General features: G+C 37.7%; 1 protein-coding gene across 1 annotated transcript in view; it reads right to left on the reverse strand.

The window, feature by feature from the left end:
• Positions 1-23,850, reverse strand: part of sorcs3b (sortilin related VPS10 domain containing receptor 3b) — a 54,102-nt gene that overhangs the window by 9,180 nt on the left and 21,072 nt on the right. The window contains exons 3-20 of the mRNA XM_079632258.1: positions 21,760-21,859; positions 21,499-21,657; positions 21,196-21,269; positions 18,377-18,441; positions 15,755-15,873; positions 12,233-12,322; positions 11,970-12,149; positions 10,780-10,926; positions 9,542-9,644; positions 8,150-8,226; positions 7,908-7,999; positions 5,882-5,989; positions 5,466-5,583; positions 4,873-5,006; positions 3,125-3,238; positions 2,593-2,764; positions 1,748-1,934; positions 1,343-1,476 (exon numbers count right to left, since the gene is read on the reverse strand). Coding sequence (XP_079488384.1) covers positions 1,343-1,476; positions 1,748-1,934; positions 2,593-2,764; positions 3,125-3,238; positions 4,873-5,006; positions 5,466-5,583; positions 5,882-5,989; positions 7,908-7,999; positions 8,150-8,226; positions 9,542-9,644; positions 10,780-10,926; positions 11,970-12,149; positions 12,233-12,322; positions 15,755-15,873; positions 18,377-18,441; positions 21,196-21,269; positions 21,499-21,657; positions 21,760-21,859 — 2,173 coding nt within the window. The remainder of the gene's footprint in view (positions 1-1,342; positions 1,477-1,747; positions 1,935-2,592; positions 2,765-3,124; positions 3,239-4,872; positions 5,007-5,465; positions 5,584-5,881; positions 5,990-7,907; positions 8,000-8,149; positions 8,227-9,541; positions 9,645-10,779; positions 10,927-11,969; positions 12,150-12,232; positions 12,323-15,754; positions 15,874-18,376; positions 18,442-21,195; positions 21,270-21,498; positions 21,658-21,759; positions 21,860-23,850) is intronic.

Consider the following 23,850-nt stretch of genomic DNA (forward strand, 5'->3'; position numbering starts at 1 on the left):
GCAACCACGAACAAAAACAGCTGGCTTATAAAACATATCTGGACTGAAAAAATGGGCAACATTTTTGATGCTTTTCAATGGAACGGTGTTCTGTTTGCATCACTCTAAAATAATCCTGAAAGCCGTTATTATATATAGGAGGAAGGTACACAGGGTGAAATTAACAATACTATTACAATTAGATATTTTAAGAGAATCTAAACGACATTCAATTATAATACAAAGCTTCTGTGCAAGTGAGTTTTTAAATGCTTTCAAACTGCTCAGCTCTATGGCAGGGCTCCAGCAGGAAAACGATGCATAACCATTAAAAGCTGCACTGCCACTTTTTATGTGTTTCACATCAGAAATGTTAAGTAGACCTGAACTGAATGATCTCATAGTGTGATTAGAAACATAATTCAGTGATGTTTGAAAGCATAATTAAATAGTGATTCATATGCCAATAATACATCTATCCTAATTCTGCATGAGACAAGAAACCAGAATAAAGTCTGTGATAAGCTTGAGAACATTTAGCAATAATTAAAACAGAGGCAAAGACTAAATGGCAGCCATATTGACAAAAGTTTGGAGTCTCTATAAGACGTCTCTTATGCTCACCACAGCTGCATTTCTTTGATCAATAAAATAAAAGTAATATTGGGAAATAATATTACATTTAAAATAACTGATTTCTTTTTCAATATATTTTCAATTGTAATTTATTTCAGTGATCACAAAGCTGAATTTTCAGTAGACATTACTCCAGTCTTCAGTGTCACAGGACTCTTTAATGAACAAAGAACAGCATTTATTTGAAATAGAAATATGTTGTAACATTATAAAAGTCAACTTAATTTGTCCTTGCTGACTAAAAGTATCAATTGCTTAAAAAAAAAAAAAAAAAAAAAAATCTAAATCATAGACTCCACACTTTGGACCGGTAGATTAAATGCCCAATAATATGTTTCCTTATGACAAGAGATCTTAAAATTCAATCTGGGCTTTTTAACTGGGGGCATTTTCCCCTTGTGTTTTCCCAACTATGCCTGTCATTCAACAAAAATTATTTTGACAGAGATAGAATTTAGTTATTCTTTTTCTTTTGGTAGCAGGTGTTCATACTGCAAGGGGGGAAAACAGTGTCACAGTACCTCCCCCACTAAAACATGGCTTTGCTTTTTACTTATTTGGCCTCGATCCAAATCCATACTAAAACAGGTTTACCTCTCTAACCCTGGCAAACACAATATCTTTTGCAGAGCCCTTGCTTTGTTAGAGGTCAAAAGTAATACTGGAATAGCTGCCTAACTGATCTGGGCCTCTGGGCCACATGTATACAAATACTCAGCGTTTGAACCTCTGTGCTGTTATTGAACCACCAGTAGAAGGTAGTGGTCTTGGGCTGACTGGGCCACAGCACTGCTGTCAGGTTGGCCTCTCTTCCTCTGATGACGACCACCGGTGTCGAAAGAAAGATACGCTCCACGGGACCTAACACGACACATCGGACGTGATATCTCATCAGACACAATATGAAGTCAATAACGATCACATTTAGCACTGTACACAACAGCAATTTCTGCTTCTACACATCCTTCATTGAGAGCTGGTTCAGAAATAGATTGTCTAGATGTGCAGTGAGTGCCATAGAGGTAATTTAGTGTGACAGGAAAGATTTTTTTTTCTTTTTTAAAGTGATGGCAGTGGCTTCTTAAAGAAAATTCTAATTTTTAGAAATATATGACTGTGGTCATGTACATACTAGTGATGTGCAGATACACCGAGCTGCTGTCAGACCCCTGACTGTTCTGAGCACGTGCGGTGACCCTGAATATCCCAGCGACCCTGTACGTGTGTGTGATGCTGTCACCAAGGCGACTTATATTGGAGTATGACACTGAGATGCCATCTCCAAAATCCACATGGAGACTTGTAGACAACGAGTCACCCTACAAAGAAACAAAAACAAGAAAAAAGCAGATATATTCTATGTTCTCGAGAGACATTGAGGCTGATTTAGTGGTTCACAAACTGTAGTCCGTGAGTTGATTGCCACATGAACAAAATTAGATCTAAATAAAATACATTTTCTTACTATTTCTTATTATTATCAATGTTGTGCAGCATAATATTTTTGTGGAAACCATAATGCATTTTTCAGGATTCTTTGATGAGCACAAAGTTCAGCATTAAGTGAAGTAGAAATCTTTTGTAACATTATAAATGTCTTTACAATCACTTTTGATACATTGAATTCATCATTGCTAATTAAAAGTATTAGTTTCTTTAAAAACAAATTCTTACTGGCCCCAAACTTTTTAGCAGCAGTGTTTGTAAGTGGTCTTCTTAGCTAGTGAGTTGGCTAGTTAAGGTTCATTAGTAGCAGTCTAGTTAATCTCATTGAAAAAATAACAAAACAGCACTCTAGCAAATTGTGGATTGGTGCCTCAAGACAGGATTGATGAATAAGACTACTTTATGAGATTTAGGGTTTTGGTTTTACTCTTGAAGTGGGCTCTCACCTAAAAATGTTTGAGAACCATTAATGTAAAGCACAATACCTTACTAAATGAATTACTTTGTGTGTGTGTGCAGCTGCTAACTCACATTTTGCAAGGCTACTCTGAAGGTGATGTTTGTTCCCAGTACATCAGTGAGCTGAGAGTTGATGGTGCTCAGTTGTAGGCCACTTGGTGCTATGGGTTTACACTGTTGCATTCTGGGACTCAGTGTATCCTTCAGTCCTTCTCTACAGTTATTCAACAGCACTCTCCTGTACCTGCACCGCCATGCACAAATACTTTAGAAAACATCTCTGTTACCAGCAGAAACACAAAAAGGGACATGTAGTTGATACACAAACAAAAAAGTTTTACTCAAACAATCTTCTGCAGGCTATATATGGTAATCTAGGGCAGGACTGCTATTACTTTATAAGCTAAACAGAACATGTCACAAAGAGATTCATATTGCATCTATGAATCACACTGCAATGTGTGTGTGTGTGTGTGTGTGTGTGTGTGTGTGTGTGTGTGTGTGTGTGTGTGTGTGTGTGTGTGTGTGTGTGTGTGTGTGTGTGTGTGTGTGTGTGTGTGTGTGTGTGTGTGTGTGCCTGTGTATCTCTGTGCATCTGTGTTACCCTGTGCTGTTGCGGAAACGCTGTCCATGGCTGCAGGTGTGTGCTGGTAAATTGACATCATACCAGAATGCAGGTGCACATTTTCCACTGGCCTGTCTCTCAAACCCATAATCACTGCAAGGAAATCATAAAAATACATCAATTATTCAGTTTGGTTAAGCTCCTCTCTATAAGGCCACAGCAGTCTATAGAGAGAAGTGGCTTGAATATATACTATATAGAATGTACTTTACATACAGTGCAAAATAAAGGTTTTTCAAGGTCTGTCTCATGCACCATAGGATTAACTAAAAACCTATTTTTAAATGTTCACTGTATTATTCGTGTTGTCTATATGAAAGGTTCCCCAATCTATCTGACATGATTTTTCGTTGACCTTTCCAGTCATTTGCTATAAGGATTTTGAGGGGGGGATTATAGCCAATTTTTTTTTAAGTCATCTGCCTTAATAAAAAAAAAAAAAAAAAAAAAAAAACTTGCCACACATCATCTGATTTATCGGTTTATACCTCAGCAGTTAAAATCACTAAATTGCACTCGGAACAGTGTAATTTTTAGTATGAATTATATATAGTACTTGTTAATATTTTGATTTAGCTTTTATTTTTACATTTTTAATTTGCCATTTGTATTTATTATTTAAAATGTCTATTTTGCCTTTATTTTTAATTTTAGTATTGTTTGTAATTCAACACAAACTTCAACTTTTATTTAAGTTTTTCATCTAATAGTTATATATTTTATTTCTATATTTCAATTCGAAAACTGTTTTCAAAAGTTCAAAAGTCAATACAACACTGACTTGGAATCAGACTGTCAAACCTATTTTGGTATGTAAAGGAAGCTATTATAGTAAATGTAGTGTAGAATAGAAAGCCTAAATTCAATCGGTTCATCATATAAAGCGATCGTGTCTCTTCAGAAAATTTGGACTAAACCGCTTAATTAATATGGATTAGTTTTACGATCTCTTTATGAACTTTTTGAAGCGTCAAATTTTTAGTTAGCTGTCAATGGAGGGGCAGGAATCGCTCAGATTTCATCAAAAAAGTTGTGAAAAATGTGATCCGAACATGAACGAAAGTCTTAGACTTGAGTTGCGGGTTTACAACATTTAAACTGCTGTAGTGGATCAGGGCTAAACTCAGTAACACCAGCTCCTTCAGGCTAATCAGATCACTGCCACATTTATCATCCATTTAAATATTCATTACTTATTCATTTGGAGATAATTAATCATTTGACATTATGCTAATTTTGCGCGCCTCTCATTCGTATGTGTAATTTGCCTAAGAGCAGACGACTCTAATGGAGCCTGTGTGCGGTACAAGAGAGATTTATGTCGTCGTTATGATCAGCGCAGGAGTGTCTCTCCATGTGCATCGTGGTGGGCTTGTAAAGACATCTCCATCAGTATAGCGATATGATTACGAAAGACCGATGTAAAACCAGGCTTTTACCTTGCCGCCTCAAGAGCAAACTAATTTAATGTAGCGACTGCAACATTATCATAAGCTGCACCGAGCAGACGTTTGACGAAGGACAGATGAAGAGAAAAACCTTGTTTTTTTACATTCAAATACCACTTAATTAATCTGTATAATTGGTTGGATCCCTGCAGCTTTTGTTCTCTGCATGCAACACTGAGTCCTTTGATCCACCAGAGTAACTGTCACTCATTTCCTCCATTGGAAAAGCAGCTGCTCTGCATTTCCGCGTATGTGCACGTATGCATGCCTGTGACTCACCACTCAAAGTCATAGAGGGTGCAGATGCAGGGCTCAGCTGAAACGACTCGAGAATACTCCCGACCCAGAGTGCAGCGTGTGCCAGGCTTCCTCTTCATATACACCTGTCTCTCTCCCATCACACACACCTCGCCCTTAAATGCACATAAATATGTCACTTATTCACATGATTTTCTCCAAAATAGGCTCTCAGTTTTCCGGTTACATTAGATGTTACACTCCTTCTGCTTAGCTAAGGATGGCTATAATAGTTTGTGTTCATTTTAAAAAGTGCATTGTGCTTTCCAGAAAACAGATTTGACATGCAATTTAGGCTGACTCTGTAAAAAAACACAAGTGAGAGTCAAAGCTGATGGACAACATGTCACCAACATTATGGTGGTAGCTAGATCTTTTGCAAAAATCCATTACGACCATTAATTTCCATTCGGCTTGGGCATGTTATCCCAGATGTGAAAATAATCTCACGTGCCACCCTAATTACTAGCAAATTCAGTGCCAAAAGAAACTAATGTTGAATGTTGAGTGAGTGAATTAGTGTTTTGCTGTTGAGACCGAACAGCAAGGCTTGCTGATAAATGTGAGGTGACAACCTTGTTATGGAGGTGCCATGTCTGAAAGTCTCCGTCTGTGCATTTCCGCCCAAACAGGGAGCTGTAGTCAATCTTTATCAGCTGCCAGTCGGAGTGGTAACTAAAGTGCCCGAAGAATCTACAAGGACAGAGGTGCTTAAGTACAACAGGATCTGTTTACTTTTACATTCTTTACAGTTGCTAAGGGACCAAAAGGACACATTTTGCAATGGCAAATCTGTAAAAGACTAATAGGAAGTGTCAGTAAAACTACATTGCTGTCAGTACAAGTAAGTGTGCAGGATCCTAGTCCAGACCTGCAAAAGAAAAGGTTTAATCTGATAATAATGAGCCCAATCAAGTGAGGGTCCATTACTGACACCTCCTGGACTATTTAGATAAGTTTGTCTGAGAAGATGAGGTAAAACGATTCTCACGTAATGATGCGATTCTCAGTCTCCGGAGTCATCAAAACCCCGTCAACAAATAGGGGTGTAGATGAAAAGCTGAGTTTGTCCCACTGCCGGCCTTCATCCAAACTAATCCTAGACACAAATCTTTTTCATTTCACTGACAAAGCACATTAGGTTCATATTCTGATTAATATACTGTACAGTGCACATTTGACAAAGACATCAAAATAGAAGATGCATTTGTTCAGCCATCTGAGAATATTTAGCAGATCCACAAAAACAAGTCATTGCGGAGTCACTGCATTAACATTTAATGTGGGCTGCATCTGCATAATTACATTAAAATCAAATCTAATATATGCTCATTGAAAAATATCAAGACAAAATTATTCACCATAGCTCACTTGTGTTTACATTACACTCTAATCATTATTAGTCATGTATAATGTATATTATGTCTCATTACACATTCAGTCCATTTTGCATTTCATTGTTCGGTTGCATCTCCTTTTCCTGCTTTCCTTCTGTCCTTTGCATTACATTTATTATTTTGCTCTGTGTAAGTGCCTCTTCAGTGTGTTTTGTTTTCAGATCTTGTTCTTTCTATGAATATTGTACTTTAAAGTCCCTGATTGTGTCAATGACATTTATTCTTGTGTGTTTAGAGCCCTCCTGTTTGTCCTATTATCTGAGTGTTGAATGTTTAAACATTACACATTAGTTATGGGCTAGTTGTGTTCTTAGGGATCTTTGTTTAGATCAAGTTAATTTAGGAGTAATTTGGTTATATACTTTCAATAACAAACTGCAACTACCTGGCATTGCCGAGTCTGCAGAAAGTGCATTTCTGCATTCATATCATTTTAATAGTTAACAACATCTATTGTTTATACACTCCATCATTCAAAAGTTTGGAGTCAGATTTATTTGAATGAAAATAATACTTTTATTCAGCAAGGACACATCAAATTGATCAAAAGTGACAGTAAAGACATTTATATGTGAAGATTTCCATTTCAAATAAATTCTGATCTTTTTAACTTTATATTCATCAAAGAATTCTGGAAATTTGTATCACAGTTTCCACAAAAATATTAAGCTACACAAATTTTCAACATTGATAATAATAAGAAATGTTTCTTGAGAACCAAATCAGCATATTAAAATGATTTAAGGATTAGAAGGATTCAAAAGAAAATTGACAGCTTTACCATCACATGAATAAATTATATAATATAAAATGTATTTAAAATAGAAAAGTTATTTCAAATTAAATTATATTTCATAAGATTGCTGTTTTTACTGTATTTTGGATCAAATAAATGCAGCCCTGGTGAGCATAAGCGACTTCTCTCAGAACTGTTGAACGATGTGCATATCTTCACTTCACTGTTCTCTGTATTTTATTGTTCAACAGAAGTAACAGTCTCTACATTACGGCATCTTGTCATGTAGAAAGGAAATATTTTCTGGTGTGGTGTTTCTGTTGCTGTAGATATGGGTCAAAGTCACCCAAGTTGATGGCTGAACACCCGCACACACATCAGACTACTGTTCTAACATCAGCATCCCACAGGAGGATACAAATTATCTTCCGCAGCCTAATTGATCCTGACAACGTTTCAGAGCTTAGTACATCAAAGCCGCGCGTGTGTGACGTGGCAGGAACAACATGTGAGCGGAAGCCCACCGAATCCCACCTCTACTTCAAACCTTAACCCTCCCCAACATGAGCATAAAAGCCTTGGCAAACACAACCACCTGCACTACAAAGCCATGACAGGCACTTTCTGCTGAAAGGATTCCAAATGTTTGATATGATAAGACCTATTGCCTGCTGTTTATATCTGCCAGTCCCCGTTTAAAAGCTGATGTTTAAGCATAAGGGAACTTCAAAAACTTAGTCTGAATAAAAAATATCCAAAAAGTTAGAGATGAACTGCAATGAACTCAAAGATGCATAATCTCTCTAGTATTCTGTAGAACATTCATATAATGTGTGAAGGCAGTGCATTTATTAATCTTTGTGTTTGTGTGCATTTTATCTCACCATAAATGGCGTGTAGGTACAGCAGATTGTGTAACAGCTAATAAAGCCCCTCCGTGGTCCAAAAACCAGACACTGTGCTCCTCTTCAAAGATCTAAAGACAGTGTTTACAGAGTCAAAAACCTGCAAGGTAATTCAGCATCCTGTCTCTTTGTGTTTCAGTTCATTTGAGTGGTGATCAGAGACCAGATTTTATCTTAAGACTACAATACAGTCAACAACTCTGAGCAGGCGAGCGGTTTACCTGTCTCCATGTGTTGCCGGCATCAGAGGAGATGAACATTCCTGTATTCGAGAAGGAAAGCTCGGGCCCAATGTTACCTGAGAGGAGAAATACTGCTGTAACTCTGACAGATGCATTATTATTAACCATACATATGCTGGAGGAGGAGATTTGATTCTATTTCACATAATAGAATATACGGTTATAGAATTCCAACAGGTAAAAACACTGAAAAAGAGGTCTTTGATATTCTGCGTATTTGGGTAATTATGCAAACATAAGCAAGAGCATAAACAATGCTCTATACTGCACTACAAAGGCAAAACTGTTTTTTTTCTCACATTTGATCAGAAACTGAGCATAGCTGATCCAAATCTGTCAGTCACCAGACAGTTCATAGTCTAAGACAAAGGCTTTTTAATTCCTTGACGCCAAATACTCCCCTATATGACATTGCCAGCATTATATTGTGTTACACTGTACAGACAAAAAATCAATTGTTTCCAAAATTAAATAATTTGCTTCTATATTGTCATTGTACTAAAGCATATTTATGTATTTTTGTTTACAGCATTTCTGAGATAAAAAAAAAACTTTTATGCAACATTATACATTTCATTCATTTCTTAAGTACCTTAACACATTTTTAAATCTCTTTTTCTCCAACTATTTTGCGCCCCCTTTACCGTCCCCATGGGGGTCCTTGGACACCAAGACCAACGAGACCTGATTTAAGTCATTTAGGTTAACTCAATTGTGTGGTTACATTTTACCTTTGCACAGCAGTATAATATTAAATCAATAATCTATGATATCCTGAATAATTCCTCATGCACATTGTCTGGTGGGGTTAATGCCAGTTGGGTATGAGTGCCCTGAAAGACCGCAATCATCATGACGCCTGATGAAAAACATTTGGTGAAGCTGCTGGCATTGAAAAAAAAAAAAAAAAAAAAAAAAATGTTTCCAAATCCCATATTTATACACTCTGAGCATGGGAAAGTGATTGCAGAACAGCTGTCGGACATGACAGGCAATTATGAATGTGGAAGACACCGGTCATATTTTCTGCGTGCTCTGCATGGCTAACTTTTTGAGCGTGCATCTATCTATACTCATGCAGGAAGCTATTTGGGCCTGAGTTTTGAAGATAACTTTATAATGAATCTGACAAGCAAAAGAACAGCGTGAAATGAGTTTTTGTTCCAATCATGCCAAACTCTGCAGCTACAAAACAGAAAGATGTAACAACTTGAAAGCTATGATGTGGCCACTTAAACTACGTCTGCATTTAAAAGCACGCACATTTATATGCCTTCTTCGCTCTAATTTATCAGAAACACTTGGGGGACCGTACCCAAGATGCCACAAGCATAAAAAACAATAAAGGAAGTGGCACAGTTACACACACACCTGTGGCCACTATAATCCCTGGAGCGGAGTGTTTGGTGGAGATAGTGTCAGGTGTGTAGGGGTTTTCAGACATCTGCAGGTGAAGGTGCAGTGAGCACGACGGCTGAAAATTAGAACATTACACAGTATTAAATAATATTTCAATACATTTACATTTATCTACATAATCTCCCCTGCATCAACCGACTGTAGCATCAGCTTTCAAAAGCCGTGCAAATTAATCCGTTTCGGATCTCCGCGGCTTCTGTCCATATTTTTAGTATCCCTTACAATTAGTGTGACCCAGTTCTTGCGGAAACCAACCAAATCAAATATTTGATATTAGAGCTTCACAAAATCATAATGTAATTACGCCAATTAGAATTCAGCATCAATACAGTGTCAAAAATGCAGTTAAACAAATGCAATCAACCACCTAGTGATTCAAAGCTATTTGCATATGCAAGTAAGCAGCAAACTATTGTTCTCACAAGTTGGCTGTGTACAAGTTTCTGAATTCTTGTTCTGGATTCTTCTTGGTTGTTTAAAGTTGGTAATAAGTCCCAAAATACCCAAAGCACAGGGACTGGGAAAAAAATTGTTTCATCTTGTGTTTCTAAAGAATGACAACACATGTGCAATCACAGAACCCACTGTCTTTTGGTGCAGCAGAAAAAAAAAAAAAGTAATTAAGATTTTTTTGAGATCTGCTGATAAATTAACTCCAGTTGTTCAATGTATGTCTTAATTGAAATCACCAATCTTCCAGAACAGTGTAAAACATCAGTGAAAGTCATTACAAAGATACAGAGAAGGTAGTGTGTCTTAATCAAACCATCAGAAAGCACTGAATTCAGAGCTATTGTTTGGTAGCTGGCGGTCACCCTCATCTCACTGTGAGACTAAAGGAGTTCCTCTTTACAGGGCTCCACTGTAAAAATGCATCAAACGTGAAACGTGCATCAACACTGTAATGTCTTGTTTTCATCTGACCACAGTCAAGTAGGTGTGTCTGAGTATAATGTACTGTATATGGTGGGTGTATCTTCTTTTAATAATAGAGGGAGTGGCTGTGGTTGCAGTGGTCGTGACATTGTACCAGGATCAACATTATTAATGGCTGTTTTATGTTAAATAGTATTTCACCTACTTTTATTTTGGTGATTTATGCCTTTTTTTTTGGGGGGGGGGGGGGGGGGGGGGGGGGTAACGTCTTCATGGAAATGTAAACCTGCATAATTTAGTCCAGCATTTCTCACCAGGTTGCAGTTGATGTCATGTCCTGTAGCGTCTTTTGACGGAGGCTGTAGTAATCTCCATGTCTGGCCTTTGTTGTAGGTAATATATGTTCTCATCTGCATGTCTTCTTTTTTATTGGCTATGATCAGCCCACTAACACCCGCCACCTATAGGACAGGAAAAATAATCGGAACTACTTAGATTTCCATTTCCATTTTCCGTGTTCAATATAATATGAATAAAATATCTATAATAATAATTATTATTATTATTTACAATTACAGATATTAGTTGGTGTTCTTTGGCTAGAAGCCAACAGAGGAGAGTGAAAGGATATCAAGTTATACATTATTACAGATAACCCTAATTTCTCTTTGCATTTTTGCTTACACTACAGTTTCTGGATTTCAGTTGCTCTCATTATCAGATTTTCTTCTTTCTTTGTATGTATAGCGTTTAATGGCGTAACTTCAAACATTGTTGTTTTGTGCTGCATTACACAGTTCCCTGTTCTACTTTAGAAAAATTCCTGGAGAAAGCCATGCTAATTACAAAAGTTTTTCTAATTGCATACAATGGCCTGGTTTCATAGACAGGACTTAGATTAAACCAGGATTAGGCCTTAGTTCAATTAGGACATTTAGGTAGCTTTTATAAACATGCCATAGAAAAAAAGGTCCCACTTTATATTAAGTGGCTTTAACTACTATGTACTTACATATAAAAATAAGTACAATGTACTTATTGTGTTTATGTTGTATTGTAAAATACTTTTTGTGATACGGGTAAGGTTAGGGACAGGTGTGCTGGTATGGTTAAGTTTAAGGGTGGTTTAAGGTGTAAGGGACAGGTCAACAGTGTAATTACAAAGTACAATGTAAAAACATATATGTACACAATAAGTCCATTGTATCAAATTATTAATTTCAATGTTAGTACATAGTAGTTAAAGCCACTTAATATAAAGTGGGACCGAAAAAAAGCATTACTGTGTGCATCTAGAGACAAAACAATGGCACTGACATATTTTAAGATAAGTCAGTGCAAGTTGCTTACAGTTAAAGCAGCTCAAACATGCATTTTAATCTGGGACTAGGTTTAAGCCTTGTCTGTGAAACTGGGGGGAATATGTATTTGTGAACATTCAAGATGGTAAACTTCTTAAACGTATTTGGCAAGCACCATCAGACAATACTACATATTCACAGACCTTGTAGACATCCACAATGAGGTTTCCTGCGAGGCCGCGGGAGGTACGGAGGTTTGGGAGCGAGCGGGTGAAGTAGACTCCAGGTGTGTCAGAGATGTACAGACTGTAGGTGTCATTTTCGTTCCATTCCTGAACTGCTGCCAACACTTGCCCCTCATCTGTACTGACAATATGCATGTCCTGCACAGAGAACAGCTGTTAGAGCCACATACATTTCATCTGACAACTTTTTGTGACAGCTAGTGCTGTGTCATATGTCTTACTTTGGGTAGACAGTATTTAGGGAGCTGTATGGTCCTAAAGGGCCCTCGCTGATAGGACACAAAGTATGTAGTTCTTCCTGCTGTGGTTAGCTGATACACACACACACACAAGTTACAGACAGCATTTACAAGGACTTACAACAGGGATCAGCATTTTACACCAGTCAGAACTCATGCTTGCTTGTCTATCATAGAAGTGACTTTCCATTGCTCATGATCCGATGTTTTTAGCATCTCAGAGTGGCTAGGTTCACGGTAAATGCAGCAAACTATCTCTGCATTTGCTGTGAGCACTTGCGAACGCAACGTGCAGCATTCACAGCATAACATTTTTGTGGACAAATGATTACAGCATCACTAGATTTTTTTAATGACACGTTTGTAAACATGTTTTTACAGAAACAGCGGTTTTCTGCGAACATAAATGCTAGAGGGTTAAACTCTTGCAATTGGAAAAAATTATGACAAAAGTATTGTAAAGTATAAGTAAAATAATGAATATATATAATAATATATATTTTTATTTTACAGTGCAGTTTACAAACTTACAATAGTAATATATTTTTGTTTTAGAAATATAATAATTGTATCATTATTATTATGCCCTTAAATTCCCCTTAATTCTGTAGGAATGTTTTCCTGTAGTATCAAAAACGTAACATCGATATTCTTCAAGCTATCAAAGTTAGAAATACCAGGGCTGCGATAACGTTTCCCGATAACGTTGTCTCTTAGCGCGCTACGAAGACTCTTAAGGTATAACTTAACTAAAGGTATACCATTTCTAGGCGTGTTCCCCGGCCCGAACCATACCTTAGGAAGTTGCTGAAGATATACCTTCTCACGTGCAACGTTACAGGTGCTGTCCGCGTCGATGGTGCTGAATTTGTTGATATCGACGGCTCGAGAATCAATTATTCTCTCGTGCAGGGGCTGCTTCACTGCATTATGTGAGAAAGCATTGTTCTTTATAAAAGAAGCAATTCAGAAATAGTTGAAATTGCATTTATTAGTGGGATATTATAAAAAATCATCCAAACTATAATAGCCTAGCCTACATGTTTTTAAAATTGTATCATATATTGCAGCCACAATAACCATTAAACATTTTTACGTGCTTTCTTCTCGTTCCCATTTTTTGTTCGCTGAGGTGGATCTGCGATGAAATATTGTTCTTGTAAATACTTTCCAGCATCCAGGTAATTTGGCCAGGGATTTTTATGCGGGTGAGAAAAAACACTGACATTATGGATTCGGTTGGCAATAAAATCACAGACTTACCCCTGTAAATGTTTAAAATACCGTACGAGCCCATGAGAAACAATTAACTGACAGCATTCTTTCACTGCCTTTGAAAGCGCTCCGCAGACGGCGCCGTCTTTTAGAACAACTATTCGCTGTATCGCTGCCATAGTTTGAGCAAACTCCCCATCACAATCATTCCCTTTAAATAGACTATTAAGCCTTTAATGGTTTGCCAGCAGATGTACCTTTGGATAATATAATTAATTAAATTATAATATTATAATTAAAAATCTAACAACAATCAGTGTAATGACAATTTTATTATTTGCATGAAAACACTTGAATTAGCCTAATTGAACACGGTCTTCAGTGTAAAAAACTTTAGAATTATATTAGTAATAGTATACCTGCAATAGTGATAAGGTAAAGCTGAGAGTGCTCCAGACCAACCTTCCGAACAACTTACAGAAGGTTTACTTAACTAAGAACGTTTCGGGAAACACGTATTAACGGTAAGGTACAGCTTAAGGTGTAACTTAAGAACGACGTAGCGTTAAGAAGGTTTCGGGAAACGCAGCCCAGTATTGTGACAACATCTCACGCAATCCTTTTTACTTTTTGAAATGTTTTAGTTTTATTATGTTTTAAAGCATTTCTTTGTCACAGGTTATTTCAGGTTTCAAAACAAAGATTATTGGAGAACCTCTTTTATCTTTCAAAATTTCACATATAATTTGACGTGTTACTTGCCATTTCATTGTAATTATTTGAGAAATATACTAGCAATTTCTGAGTGAAAATTGTAAATCGTCATTTTTTCCTGCGTATCCTCATGGGGTTCTTTTACATGCACACTTATGATTAAGCTACAGCATTGTTGTTTTTTGACAACGCATAATTGCACCTTTGAAGGATTAAATACATAGCTTTCTTTTAAGGCAAACGACAACGTCAATTGTAGTCAAATTGTTAGACAAAGATAATCGCATTATCTAGGTCTTTTAGTCTCACAACTTTTTAAAGAAGCAATTTGGTAACAAAATCAAGCATTGCGTTAGTTCAAGCAGGCTATGTAGTCAAGCTGAGCTATCAGCTGTCATTAGCCGACTGGGAAAAAATACCAAACCGCCCATATCAGCTGATTCAAATTCTAGGCACTCTATTGGCAACGCTCAAACAAGGCGCCTTACTTTAATGAAGCTCAGTGTGCTTGCTTGACTGCTTTCACTGCATGCTGCTTGCAACCCACGTCCTCCCCAGCTCCTCCTTTAACTTGTGTTTAACTTAATCAATGTCATTCTGTTGCCATTGATGCATGCTCTGTTCTCAAAGGGGATTTTTGCTACTCTCCCAAATGAAATTTTGGGAGGTTGTACCCAGAAGCTGCTGCTGTTCCCCGTCTTAGCTTTCATGGAGCTCATGAAAAGGACGGGGAATTTAGAACAGAGCCATACCGCCAAATGTAATAAAAATGAGCTAAACGTGCAATCAAAATTTTGACTACAATTTTTGTCTTATGTGTTTTTGACTTGTGTATTTTCAGGACAAGTGGACCTGACTGAACTATTGTTTTGGACAAACTTTTAAAGTGCATTTACTGAATGTTGGTGGACTCACACAGACGCACATGTTGTATACACTCTTATCAAGTAGATTGTTCTATTAGGTTGTAAACATAGTGCATTAGGGTCTAATGCTTCGATTGATCCAGTGTCAATAGAGCTTAGATGTTCAAAGAATGAGACAGTGTGTGTGTGTGTGTGTGTGTGTGTGTGTGTGTGTGTGTGTGTGTGTGTGTGTGTGTGTGTGTGTGTGTGTGTGTGTGTGTGTGTGTGTGTGTGTGTGTGTGTGTGTGTACTTTTACAGGGTGAGGATGGTGCTACACTGTGTTTTTCCTGCGAGAGGTGTGGGGTGTCAGCTAGTCTCTTGTTCATGTGCTTTTCGAATCAATATCCTCATTATTCTCTGTCAACTCAAATCCAACAGCTTCAAGCAACAAAAGTCAAAAGAAAGTCACTTGTATTGACAGAGGAGAGTTCAGGTTTGGGATTCTCACTCAAAAACCTGTCCTGTCCTCCCCTGGACCGATGTTAAAGATGGAGAGGCTGGTTTTAGTGGTTATCATTCACTTACACGCCACTGACAGAGATAAAAAGGAGAGCTATAAAAAGAGTCAGACAGAGATGACACACACACACACACACACTTTTGGTATCTCCCACACCAGTCTAAATCACATACACTTACGCACTTTATGAAATGCACACACTTCTGTACCTGTAAGAAGATGTATTGGTCCTGCACTACGAGGGAGTTGGTGTCAATTCGGCCACTGAATGGATACTGCCTACTCTCCTCTGAACACTTTTGTGCTCGGCAGGTAATATACTGCATTTCTGTGAGACACACACAGATTTATCAACACAGGATACGCTTGTGCACAAGAACGCCTTGATCTACACCAAACAAAAAACAGATGATCAATATCTCTCACTCTCGCTGGCACACACACACCCACACAACAAACACAATCTAGAACCTACACACAAACTTCCCACACATCTCTATGTCTAGCCAAATTAATCAGTGCTCTCCATTATCAGTCTCTCTACTAGCGATCCATCCTCACTCAGAAGGGAGAGAAAGAGGGGGTGGGAGTAAAACTACAGAGAAACAAAGGAGAGAGCAAAGAGAGAAGGGAAAAAATAGGCCCATACAGAAACAACAGATTAAGATTATTAACTCTTTTTCTGATTCAGAAATCACTGAACAAAAACCCTCTACATTGCGAGTTGATCACTTTAAGGTCACACTATATATTAGGTGTCTTTAACTTTTATGTCATCAAAAAAAAAATTGAGTGTACTTAGTGTACATGTTGTATAGAAGTTTTGGTTTGTTTCTTACGTAAAGCTCACACAAAGTTTTGCACAAATTATTTGGACTACTTTTAAGGTGCTTTTGGGGGCTTGACAGTGCCTGTTTACAGTCTGCTTTCACTGGTTAGACAAGAATGTGCGAGTATATTCTGGAACATTTCTTATTTAATGTTTCATGGAAGAAAAAGTAAATAATTACAGAATTTGAATTTTTGTTGAACCATTCATTTAACTTTCAGTAGCATGTGACTGATGTAACAATGACAACATCTCAAATGTGTAAAGTTTAATTTAAACCAGGGGTGCAAAACTCACAGCTCTCAAGAGTTTAGCTTCAGCCCTAATTAAACGCACCTGATCAAGCTCATCAAGTCCTTCAGGCTTAATATGGAAAAATACAGGTATTTATTTGGATACCGGGGTTGGAACTAAAAATCTGACAGTGGGACTGTGGTCCTCCAGAAATTGAGTTTTGCACCCCTGATCTAAACCAACAAAGTCCCTGTTAATTGTGCTGTATTTCTCATCAATGCATTGCAACTTTTCTGGTTCAATAAATTAGAAAACTCCTTGGTTTGTAATACAGATTGAGGTTACACAACTATAAATTATGTGAGTAACTAGATTCCGTGTTTCACATGTGGAATTTTCAACTTCTTGGCAAAAATGCAATCAGTATTTCAGACAGTGTCCAGACACTTGAACTTGAATTTAAGTAGAAAATAGGATGCAGAATTCCAATTCCAATTTAAATGCAAGGAATCCATTTGAAAGTTTAAAAGCCTTGAAGTTTAAAAGTTTATAGGCATTCAGATTTCATTATATCATCAGATGTCAATAAATTACAGTGGCAACCGACTTCAGTTCCTAGAATGCATTACAATTGCAATTCACTAAATTCCTTTTTTTATTTTTGTAAAAAAAATATAAAGATGTCTGAAGAAAGACTAGCATAAATAGAGATCGAATTTTTCACCTCAAATTTAAAGCCATTACAGAGGCGAGTAAATGACTCTAGAAAGATAGCAGCATTGTTAGATCGGTAGGTCAATTACTAAATGCTGTTGTCTTTAGCCATCTTCGTTGCAATATATGCCAATGGAGAATGTTCAAAAATGTATGTGCCTGTAGCTGAAGAAGAACTAAAGATATCTCAATATAATTTTAGAGTCTGGTCAACTTTTCTGAAGTTACCAAGAGTTAATAGACCTAAGTTTCATGTCTCTTATGGCAGTGTGGTTGCTTTCCCCAGGTCTATTAGCTCTTAGCTCCATAATCAGATAAAATAAACAAAAAACATATTTCCCTTAAGCTGAATAAACTATTGAGAGAAAATGAATTTGCCTCATCTTGACAGTGAATTTTCAGTGAATTTTTGGCTCTAAAATAGTTAAAATTGTTATGTTCTTTGATAGAAGGAAACATTTTAAAAATTTAGGTTAACATTATTTGTCCTTAAGAAAAGGTCTTACGTTATGAAAAATTAACCATATTTGGTTTTCAATCACTGGAAATGATTAATTGCAGAAGTTTCCCAAATTTGGCTGATTTGACACGGAATGACCCTGTCTGAAAACTAAAGAAGTTTTTGGCACCTTCCCCATTTGCCTGTGCTTCAAATTTAGTTTGGTATAACCACGGCATCACTCATAACACAATTAAATGTATTGTTGTTGTTAAACTGTCCGTAGCTTAGGGGCTGTTGTGTTGTGTCAGGCTCATATCAATAGAGCTTAATGCACAACACTGTCCCACAAGGACAAAACATAAGCACAAGAGTCTGCCAGAACGAAGCCAGAACCATTTACTATTGAATTTACTGTTGTCCACAATTCATCTGTTCATTTTTCACTGCGACACAGCAACAAAAAAAAGCATAGGAGGCTGGGGAGAAAGTAAGAAAGGCAGGGAGAGAGAGAGAGAGCAAGGAAGGGAGGAAGAGAAAACTGAAAAAGCAGGAGAAAGGAAGAAATATTCTGAGGTGCAAAAAAGGGAAACGAAGGAAAAGAAAGAGACTAACGTCCACTGTCAGTTCGAGCCTCGATGTGCACCAGGTCTGCCTCTTTATCCAGACCACTCAGAGCCCTGAAAATGAAAAAAGAAAAAGACAGAAAACAAAAAAGAACAGAGGAGAGGAAAACAATCAGGAAGAGCTCCAGTGGAGAGGAGATGAAGAAGGAAGGAAAGAGAAGGAGGTGCCAGCAGGGGACGGACGGATGAGTACGGTAATAGCATGAGAGTGATGGAGTGATGGAAGAGGAGAGGGGAAGGATGGAGGGGTAGTGATGGACAGCATAATTCCACTGCTCCAGTAGGAGACAGTCTGTCTCCAGTGAATCCTTATTGTTGCTCAGATAGCAATTAATCACACACACACCTCACTCCCACAAACCATTCTCCATCGCATACACACTTTCATTTCTTACCTATTTTCACCTGTAACGCACACACACACATTCACTATCATATCCTCTTTCTGAGGTTTTTAATCATCTTAACGTCTTGTCTTTTGTTATCCATATTTTCTTCCAAGTCATTTTGAACACGGTCACAATCTGATATTAAATCATTCTTACAATCCAAAATTAAACCTTTCAGTAAAAATCTGATATTCCACCTTTACAGAGACCTCGTTTGATATGAAGCCCCATTTACATGATCAATCTCAGATTAATATTAATCTCAGTCTGAATTTGAACATCTCTCTCATTGCATGTCTAAAATTAAACCCCCTTCTTCTAAACTTCTCCATCAGTTCCAAAAAGGTTGTTTTCTTGAGATCGCAATGTATTTTTCTCATGATCTCAACATAAACTTGTGGTGATCTTGACTTGAATGACTTCTATGTTCAGCTGCAAACTGCAGAAGTCTCTGTCCCTCGAGTTGGCAGACAATGAAATTAAAGGTAAAATTGTAGCCTCAATCTCAAGTGTCAGACCGTGATTTGGAAGTGGTCCATCACTGACAGACATTGAGCTATATCAGCTGGAATGAGTTCTTGATCAAAGTAAGAACGATTCACTCATCTACGATGCAGAATTATATGAACACTACTGTTCAAAAGATTGGGATCAGTTTTTTAAAAGCAATTAATATTTTAATCCAGCAAGAATGCATTAAATGGATCAAAAGTGACAGTTAAGACAATTCGAATGAAAATATTTCTATTTGAAATAAATGCTGTTCTTCAGAATTTTCATCAAAGAATATGCATCACGGTTTAAGATGTAAACTCAACCGTTTTCAACATTGATAATAATAAGAAATGTTTCTTGAGAAAATCATCATATTAGAATGGTTTCTGAAGGATCATGATACTGAAAATTGAGTAATATAGAGTTAACATATATTGGTAACACTTTACAATAAGGTTCATTAGTTAATGTATTAACTAACATGATCTAACCATGAGCAATACATTTGTTAAGTGTTATCAATATATTAAATTAGAAAAGTTAATTTTATTGTGTAAAAACATTTCACAATAAACAAAAAACAAGCTGTGATTTAAAAAAAAAAAAAAAAAAAAAGTTTAATTCATTAACATTAGAAGTAAGAATGAACAATCTGACCGACATTAACCCAGATTGGACAGGAAGAGGATATTGTTAATTACTGGTTCATGATACCTAATGCATTACAGTAACTATAATGTTAACAAATTGAAGCTTATTGAAAGTCTTCAAGTTTTACCTAAATAATATTACAACAACTTCACAATATTATAAACAACTTCATTAGTCTCAGTCAAAGTTAACCACTTCTCAATATCTCAGTCTGAGAAAAACACCTCTTTCAATTATCTGACCGAGATTAAACTCTTTCAATCCCAGACAGACGTTTACTGTAAGACTTAGATAATTAAAGGGCTTTAAACATTCATCTCAAACACAGCCTGATACTGAGACCCATTATATTCCAATGCTAATCTTTTCCATTTTCCCCTTCTGCAGTCACCAAACCTGACACAGCAGGGCTTCAGTGACACAAACATAAGCAGAATAGTGTATGTCTGTTTGTGTGTTGCAAAAACCAGCAACACAAAAAATAATGCATTTTTTATATATATTTGAAGGCAGGAATGTGAGGGAGGAATAGAGGAATGTGTGTGTGTGTGCAGAGGGATGTTAAACCCAGGGGTGAAGACATGTTGTTGCCCATCTCCACAGCTCATCGAGCATGTGACAGGCAACCAGTTATTCTGACTACACCCCACACAAACACACATATACACACACAAGCTCACACTGATGGGATTAAAATATAAAACCTGATCAAAATTCCACACATACGATAACATGAAGCACAGGGGAGAGGGAAGTGACATGACAGTGAGATAAATGGAGATAGATAGAGAAAGAGAGAGGGGAAAGAGTCATAGAAAGTGTGTGTATAAGTTTATCAGTGTCAGTGTATTGGACGTAGAGAGTGGGTTTAATATTGGATTAATTTTCAGTATGTGATATTGTGTGCGTGCGTGTGTGTGTGTATTCTTGCAGTCAGATTAATTTTCAGTGTGAAATTGTACTGTAGGCGTGTTATATGAGATTGATGATCAGTAAAAAAATTACTCCGTCAGTGTGTGTGTTTGCGTGTGTTTGCATCTGAGAGAGAGAGAGAGAGAGAGAGAGAGAGAGAGAGAGAGAGAACCATCTCTCTCTCTCTCTAAAAAATTACTCCGTCAGTGTGTGTGTTTGCATGTGAGAGAGAGAGAGAGAGAGAGAGAGAGAGAGAGAGAGAGAGAGAGAGAGAGAGAGAGAGAGAGAGAGAGAGAGAGAGAGAGAGAGAGAGAGAGAGAGAGAGAGAGAGAGAGAGAGAGAGAGAGAGAGAGAGACTTACCAGTAGAATCGCCCCGGAGTTACTCTCTCATGAACAAGAATCCAGTTTTTACCGAAGTCCACTGAGCTATACAGCTACAGCCAAAAGAGAAATAGACACATTCACTGTAAGATCCCTAACTACAGCCAACAAAGGTAATTATCTCGCTCACACTTAATTATCCACATTATCTGCTTTTAATTGTTCAGTAGAACTAGACCCTCTCGAGGCTATGCGTGTGTGTGTGTGTGTGTGTGTGTGTGTGTGTGTGTGTGTGTGTGTGTGTGTGTGTGTGTGTGTGTGTGTGTGTGTGTGTGTGTGTACCCTCTGATCATGGCTATAGGCCAGTATCCAATTCTCCTGCGTAGGGTGGAACAGAAGACTCATGATATAGAAGTTAATATTGAACTTTTGAAAAGTGGCTCCTTCATCAGAACTGATAAGTAAACTACTCTCCACCTCCGGATCAGATAAAATCAGGATCTGAGGAAGAGAGGGGAGTGGGAGCAAGAATTATATTAGCTGGATATTTTCTATCTGACAGTTTTATACATCCATATCTCTGATGCATTTGAACACACTTACCTTCCTCTTATTGGTGGGACAGACGTACAGATAGCTCAGCATGGTTCTTATCATCACTTTATCCGTCAGCTTCTCGTATGTTGTCCCAAAATCTACTGACCTACAAATACATATACAGAAGGTCAATAATGTGATATATATATATTTTTTAATACAGTTACACTTTACAATAAGCTCCCATTAGATAATGTAAGTTAATGTGTCATTGACCCACACAGACATTTGATTTCACAAAAAGCACAAGCCAAAGTGAAAACACAAAAGGAAGAGCTGAGGATTTTTTAATCTAACCTGTGTGACAACAGGTTTCCTGTGTCATGTAATTTATCTGCCCTCACTAAATGTAAAAATTCAGTGCCAAGCGATACATTTGAAGCAGGATTTTGGACCAATTAGATGTCACAAAGACCCTGCTTCCCAGCAGAACAGAAATAGAAACCAAACGTCCAAAATGTCTTGTTGCGCATCCCTTGTTGCATCCCAGCTGGTTAGGACAAAAACTCTAAATAATGTGGACACAGGCTTAAGGCTTTTTATATTAGACGGGTACAATAAAGGGTGACAGGAAACATCGTGGGCCATGTTAGAACCCGCGTCACCCACTCAACGTGTCAGGAGCACGGCGCACCACAGCTGCCGTGAAGCTGAGATTTTCAAAAGTCATTGGCGTAATTAACTGAAGCGGTTGTGTATGCAAGCGTCTCCGTTCCATCGGAACTCATTAACACAGTCTCTTCTCCGGCAGGTACGACAGCAGACAGGAGAGTCTGCCGAACTCTTACAAGTATAATAACGTTAATGGTTTTAAGCCAGACAGTTGCGTGATGCGGCGCTCCAGAAGCACACGTGTACGTGTCGTCTGAAGCATTATCTCCTCGAGTGCTCATCTCTGAATGTGCTGAGAGTGCTCATACTCTGACACTTTTACCATCGGATACAATTACACAGCCGTTCTGAGCTGTTCAGGTTATTCGGGTTGTGTAAGCTGTAGCGGCACAGGTGAAGAGGAAGATGGTTCTCTGAGCACCCTCAAACGAGGCTGAGTGCCTGCCCTAAAACGCTCCTCTGACGTTTCTGGTTCGGTCAGACTCCCTCTCGCTCCTCTGGCAGATCTACCCTGTACTCAAGAGGACATTACTCCTCCTCTCAGGACAAATACGCCTGGGTACGTGTGTGTAATTTAGCAATTGCATGGGAAGGCTGGATACTTTTTAGAGCATGTATCTTTATTTTAAAACACAGGAGAGTGTGATTAACCAGCTCCTCTGAATGAGCCGTGATTTGTCTTCATATTTTTTCTACCCTTTTATGCCGCCTACAGCAACATTCATTAATCATTCATTCTGTTATTACTGACATCATTTACTACAGCCTGCAAGCTGAGCTTTAACATTCACCTCTTTTAATAACATGATGCCACATCCCCCCCACTGTCTATCTCTCTCTCTCTCTCTCTCTCTCTCTCTTTGTTCCTCATCTCTTGCTCATCGGCTCTCCCATTCCTTTACTTTCCTCTTCCTCATTTCCTGTTTATGCCATTTCTGTTTGTGGAAGTTGGGTAATGGCTTTCTGTTTTTCTCTCTGTAAACCCCCCAGCTCACCCCCCTCTCTGAGTGACACTCACCAGGAGAGGAAATCTCATCAGGGCTTGCAGCCAAAAAGAAATTAAACAAAGCCTTCCTTCAAGGTGATTGCAGTGTGTGTATGTGTGAGCGTTTGTGTGTATGTGCGGGTTTGCAGTGATGGTATGTTGATAAAGGATGATGTCATACTACATATCTCCCGAAACATATCAAGCATTCCTTTTAATTACTGCAATATTGTTTTCATTATTCTTTTAATTAAAAATGACAAAAGTCCAACCAAATATCAGCTGTACTGATGAATGATCACTTTGCGCTTGTGGCTACAATTACTCTTTCGTTAAATTCCACTTACCTTCAGGTGGTATTTATAGAGTTGTGTGTAAATCACAGCTTTAATAATACAGAGAAAATTAAAACAATTACATTTAAGATTCAGAGAGGTGGTTATATTACAGTAATACTGATAATAACATGCGTTATAATTCAGGCTGATTTAAATTAAAAA

The sequence above is a fragment of the Phoxinus phoxinus genome (assembly GCF_949152265.1).
Source record: "Phoxinus phoxinus genome assembly, chromosome: 13".
Classification (NCBI taxonomy): domain Eukaryota; kingdom Metazoa; phylum Chordata; class Actinopteri; order Cypriniformes; family Leuciscidae; genus Phoxinus; species Phoxinus phoxinus.